The sequence below is a fragment of the Primulina eburnea genome, chromosome 2 (assembly GCF_022965805.1).
Source record: "Primulina eburnea isolate SZY01 chromosome 2, ASM2296580v1, whole genome shotgun sequence".
In the NCBI taxonomy this organism is placed as follows: Eukaryota; Viridiplantae; Streptophyta; class Magnoliopsida; order Lamiales; family Gesneriaceae; genus Primulina; species Primulina eburnea.
The window spans coordinates 2713363-2719703 of NC_133102.1; the positions used below are offsets into that span (position 1 = coordinate 2713363).

The window sequence follows — 6341 nt, forward strand, 5'->3', positions numbered from 1 at the left end:
CACCAAAAGTCAGCAGCTGAAGCACCAAAGGAGTCTTGGTCCATAATTCCAATTTTTGAAAATAAAAATAGCAAAAACCAGGTGAACCTCGGGTGGGAAATTTTGCGTCCGACATTCGACGCGCCCAGGTCGCGCACGTACGTCTGCACACAAGTCAAGCATTTTTCCACTGCAAATCGGGCTCATGATTTTTGCACCTCCCCCTGCGCCTGTGCGCGCGAGAGAGGGCCTCTTCACCAATCATTGTTACACCTCTACAAAGTACAACTCAATATAAACTCACTGATGCTATGTCTATTTTTTGTATGTGAGACATTTCCTACTAGCCATGAACTAGATCTTGCTTGTTTATCCAATTTCTCATTCAAAGATAAGCCCAATAAGCCACAAAGTCCAACAAAAAAGACGCTACTCACATCCAAAACCAAGTTCTGAGAGTGGCATTTCCCTCCAAGCTTTAAAATCCGTGGCTTTTCACACACTTACCACAAAGAACACGAAACCAAGAAAGCTCAAACCCGCCACCGTAAATACCATTCAAGGAAAAACCATCAATCGCCCCTTCGAACTGAGCCATGAGCTATCATATTAACTGCACAAGACTCCTCTAAATCTGATACAAGAATCATATCCCCAATTGTAACGTAACTATAAACATCTGAAAATTTCAAGAAAATGTATTCCCGTTGCCGCAGAAAGGAGCTTTCACATACTTCAAAGATTTTATAGGAGGCAAACGCTAGAGGAATATTCCAAAATAAGAATTGGCGGATCATGATCCAGGGAAAATAATCATAATCAGACATGAGGATAAATTATCCCGATTCAGGCCAGGATCGACTAGCCTCATCGAGAAATTACTGTAGCTGATCACTTGAACGTAAAATTCTCTGAAAATAGTAAATAGAAATTTTTCAGTTTTTCTAAATGTTTCTACCAGTCACTTTTTTTAAAAAAAGTAAAAATTAGAATTTCAATTCCTTTTTGCTTGTTTTATTTATTTCAGTTTTTTTCACATATTTCTATTATTTCGATAATTTTGACTAAAAATTATTTTTTTACATTTTCATATAAGTTATGACTTTTTGCACATATTTTATCAAGTTATTAAACATTATTAGGTTCGTTTTTTATTCTATTATAATTTTCATTAATTAGTCATGAATATATTTCACCACTTTATAATTAGATTTGTTATTACTTATTTTTTTATTTAAAATTAATCGTATATGGGAAAAAACAGTATGACAATGCTTATTAATGTTCTTTTCAATCGACAAATTATAATCTATGATATATTTCCTTGATAACTTACACAAATTGTGTTTTGTCATCAATATTTTTTAATGACAATAGAACCTGCAACCTCTATATTTCAATGTGTACTGACTAATATAATAGCATGCAAACCACGCTAACTGGCCAGCTAAACAATACTAAACAAATCATATGTGATAAATCATCTCGGGAAAGAGTGGATAGGAGAATCGAACTCCTAAATATTGGTCAAACATCCACCTACTCTAATAATTCGGACACAAATATGAGCTAATAAAAATATTTTTAATTCTCAAACTATCACCGTTGGCTATTTCTTAGTTTTGATGATGACATGTCACATAAGGATATGCTACCTAAATATGTGAGGAGGAGTTGGATTTCATCAGTTGTTGGTCATAATTGAAACCAAATGCTATCACCGGTTGGTTATTGATCGTTTTTCTTTAGGCCTAAAGAAATCCGTCCTTGTCTCCGCCCCAATTTCCGTTTTTTTGAAAATCAGAGATTTCACATCACCGTTCTCGCAGGGACTAAGTCAACATCCCTTGTTCTATCTAATCGTGGAATCCTCATCCCGACCTGTTGGGGATTAAATTTTCGATCTAGGTCATATCCCTGCTTCAAATAGTCTAGAAATGACAATGAGATGGGGAGGGTTTGCCATCCTCATCCCTACGTCTTCGACCACGCGGCGATTAAATCCAAACTGTTATCACCATTTCATATACCGTTGAGTTGGCCAAAAAAATCTTCAAATTTACTTAAACAATATTGATATGAGAATTTAGTTGCATATATAAATACTAATATTACTTAAACAATACAAATATAAATGCGTCATTGTTTAATATTAAACAGAAAAGATGAAACCATATCATTATCATTGGAGCGACTAGTTGGAACGTGAACGATATTTGAGATTCATGGACCCCGAGTCATCTTGTTTGGCTTTCGGGTTTCGGACCCCGAACTCGAGGGATTTTCATCCTTAAGCATACAAAGTGGCTTAGTCTAAAATTCTTATCTTGGAAGGAAAATTTAAAGTCTGTTAACTTATATAATGTTACGCTTTGTGTAGATTAATTATTTAGTCAAGAGGTTCTCTCACAATGCCTACACAAGAGGAGTGCCAAACAAGCGCCTGATTTCCATTAAAAAGACTTAACTCGTGTGCGAGTACGACATTGCATGAGTCGAATGTTGGATGATGTGTAGTGAACTCGTGCTTAGTTACCACAAATTTTGCCTGCATTATGAGAAATACTCATCCATCGTGATTCTTGTATTTTATATAAATCGTGTAACAATTGTAACATAAAAGAAATAGTTAAATTACATCGTATATAATTATTTACTTCAATTTAATAATGTTTGAGATAATTTATTGATTAAAATTAAATAAGAGTTTTATGGGAATGATAAAAACAAAATAAAAGTAACAATAACGTTGAAATGTATTATATCAGATAAGGTGACGAATGATTGATTTTATTTTGAGGGAAACAACTAACTCGACACCATATTATATAAAATATATATATATATATATATATATATATATATGTGTATATATATTATTCGAAAAAATTTATTTTCTCAATTTAGACTAGAAAGTCCACGAGAAAATGCGATTTCGGGTGGCGAGTAGGTGGTCCGAACATGATCGCTATCAGTGACTCTTCTTTGTAAGTCAAGAAAGTTTGTTTGGCCACCAGAAAATACATATTTTAATTAAAAAAAAACACGCTTAATTGTCACCAGAACGCGTTTTTCGGGCTCCAATCTGGAAATTTTTCTAGGATATACATAAAGTTTCAATTCAAAGAAAAAGAGAAGAATTCAAATTTTAATTTTCTTCACAAAAAACTTCAAATTACGAACAAGAAGAAAAAAAAACAAAAAATCCTCAAGAATCTTGAATATCTATGGACGTGCATTTGGAATGGGGAGAATTCCTGCAAACGGGGCACGAAGCTTTTAACCTGAGCCATTGGTCTACACAATCTGCATGAAAGGAATGCCGACACTCTGGTATACTTCTCAGGGTCTCCTTAGGCTTGTACTCGGATAAGCAAATTGAGCAAATGCTGTCGTTGGGGTTAGGCAAACGTCGGCTCTCTCCTAGGATCGTTTTAGGGTACGATTGAATGGTCGAACTGTCGAGCCCACCCGTGGTGATTAGAACTTGTGGCACTACAGCAGCAGAGCTGGCAGAGTCTACAATCGGCAGGTGCCGCCTGGTGAAGCGCTTCACCTTGCTGCAAAGGCAGCACAGTAATCCCACTAGGAAAAGAAGTGCAGGCACCCCGGCCCCAGCAATTATAGCGTAACGCGCACCTCTTGGAAGTCCTGGGAAAATTAGATTTGTAAATCAATTAGGTTCTGATCATAAGACTATAAAGGTGTTTCTGAGGCTCCAAAAATTAATACACAGTGATAGCCCCGAAAGGCCTGAGTCATGGATGACCCGAGACAGTAAATAGATAGCCCGAGTCATGATAATATATAGCTCTTTTGGTATTCACATCTTCTTGTTTACAGATCTATATTTGAGCTAATTAACGTAAATAAGAAGTTATTCAAGCATCTAATTCTTGATTTGCCTGAGGAAAAGGTCAAGCTAAACAATATCTGGCCAAGGCGTTGACCATAAGAAAGCTCCATTCAAACCAAAAGAAATGCAACCATTTTCACACCACAAATGCATCACTTAATATTATTATTTCTAAAAAAAAATCTATCCACACGGACAATCCGGTTTATTTATTAGAGAATAATTTGCAAATCAATTTCAGCAGAGAACAAGTGGTTCTTTTTACATCAAGTCCCCGCTTTATACGGCTGATTAATTAAATGAAGTTCTCTTGACTCGGCCAAATTAATTTGTATATATATATATATATACATTAGCCAAAAAACTTGTGTGAAATGATCTCACGGGTCGTATTTATGAGACGCATCTCTTACTTGAGTTATCCATGAAATACTATTACTTTTTATGCTAAGAGTATTACTTTTAATGTGAATATGAGTAGAGTTAACCCGTCTCACAGATTAAGATCCGTGAGACGGTCTCACATGAGACCCACTCTATACCTTAATCTCAAATATAATAGTCATTACGTTGCTTTATCATAATAATTTAGATCAATCAGTCATTTAATTTTACGATTAAAATATACTATAAGTTGATTGAGCAATATCAATAGTCATACACGTTGGCATTGTGTGTGTCTATATATATATATATATTCAGAATATGTATATTGTGAGAGAGTATCACATGTATCTAACATGACAAATAATATTTTGACATAAAATATAATAATTTTTTCATGCATTGAGTCGGATTGGAGATCTGTTTTATTAAATTAACCAGTTAGACGGCATTACAAAGTTTTGTTATATATTAAAAAGTATTTCTAAAAATTCAGTAAGATAAAAGTGGATAAATTATGAATTATATTATTTTGCATCTATGAATTTGAAATCTATTGATTTAGAAATTTTTTTGTTAACAATAAAATAAAATTAATGAAATATTAAATCTGCACCTTATTTATTTATACATTAATTAAGTTTCGGTTTGTGGGATTGGAAGAGTGTACTTTGTAATAAATTACTTAATTGTTGACCAAGTCTACAGCTTGTTAGCGTGTCGATTTTGTTAACCCAAGGGATGGAAACTCTGGGAATATTTTGATATAACTTTAATTCATTTATTCTCTATCTATACTTTAATAATTAATTTTACACATTTCGAGAATCATGTGTAAAAAATTGGGGTATTTGAAGAAAAGAATTTGGCTGTAATTACAAATAATTAAATAAGTAAGAATATTTTGAAATACACATAAAACGAATATAGAAGAATAAAATAGCAGTTAATTTTAATTTAATATATTTTCCTGAAATTTATGTTGAATTTAATATCGAGTATCCTTGACTTTGTGGACCGTGGGTGCAATAATTACAGGCGCACCGCCGTTTTAAAGTCATTAATTGTGCTTCTCACCTGTTATTTGATCTTATAAATTCACTACTTTTAGTATATATTTCTTACGATTTTTAACTGAAAGTTATGTTCATAATAATATGTTTATATGGTAAAAATTTGTGTGAGACGATTTCACACATCTTAGATTACCTCGGTTCTTCCTTAATCTTTTCGGATTGTTTCAAATAAATGTATTTTTTTTATTTTAATGTTTAATATTTTTTTAAATAAGAAGTTTGTCTATAAATTTTAATTTTTAATAAACAAACTTTAATATATATTAAGGAAAAATGTTAAGGTAAATAACTTACCGCGGCGAGAAACATGACTGCATACAGTATCTGTGCTGGAGTTGCTCTTAAGCCCACACAGTCCACCTCTGGACTCGCACCGCCCGCACTGCGGGGTGCCCCAACTGAGCAAGATATCTTCACTAAGATCCGACGTCGCCACTGGTTCAGAAAACGTCCACTGAACCGGTACAGCCACCGAAGATATCAGGCTGCACCTAGATGCCAAGAATGAAATAGCTCTCACAGAAGACGAGGCGAAAACCGTGTAACTCTTACCGCTCAAACATCCAATAGGGTTGAGCTTATACTTGGTGTAATCGAACGTGCAATTGAAGAAGGCGAAATTCTGATAGAAATATCCAGAAAACGGCGACCCGGAAAGGTTTAATGTAAGGAGGCGTTTGGGGAGGCAGCTGTCGGGATCGTTGAGCCATATGTGTTGCATTTGGTAGTCTATACCTTGGACTGTGAATTGGCCTGAGTTTGGGAGCTCGAGAACTGTTTGATTTGATCCGTCACATGAAAGATTGAAGCCAGGGTAGCCGCATGATTTGTGTTGAAGGTTTTGGAGCTGGAACGGGAACCGGATCATGGGTTCTCCGATACGGCTGCAGGAGGAATCAGAACAGAGTTGAGCGAATGAATATTCGACGAATAGAAAGTTGAAGAGAAAGAAGAGGAGGGCTTTGGTGGTGTCCATGGGAGCTGGTAGAAGCTATCTTTTCAACTTGTAAATACAGAGAAAACGGGCTATATCACTACCAATTTAA

The 6341-nt window shown here is 34.8% G+C and overlaps 1 protein-coding gene across 1 annotated transcript; it reads right to left on the bottom strand.

Annotated features, from left to right (window-relative positions):
• Positions 1 to 3115: 3115 nt before the first annotated feature.
• Positions 3116 to 6341, bottom strand: LOC140819235 (putative RING-H2 finger protein ATL21A). The gene is made up of 2 exons (XM_073179246.1): positions 5590 to 6341; positions 3116 to 3630 (listed from the first exon to the last, which is right to left on the bottom strand). The coding sequence occupies exons 1-2, from the start codon at positions 6269 to 6271 to the stop codon at positions 3188 to 3190; spliced, it is 1125 nt and encodes a 374-aa protein (XP_073035347.1). The 5' UTR covers positions 6272 to 6341; the 3' UTR covers positions 3116 to 3187.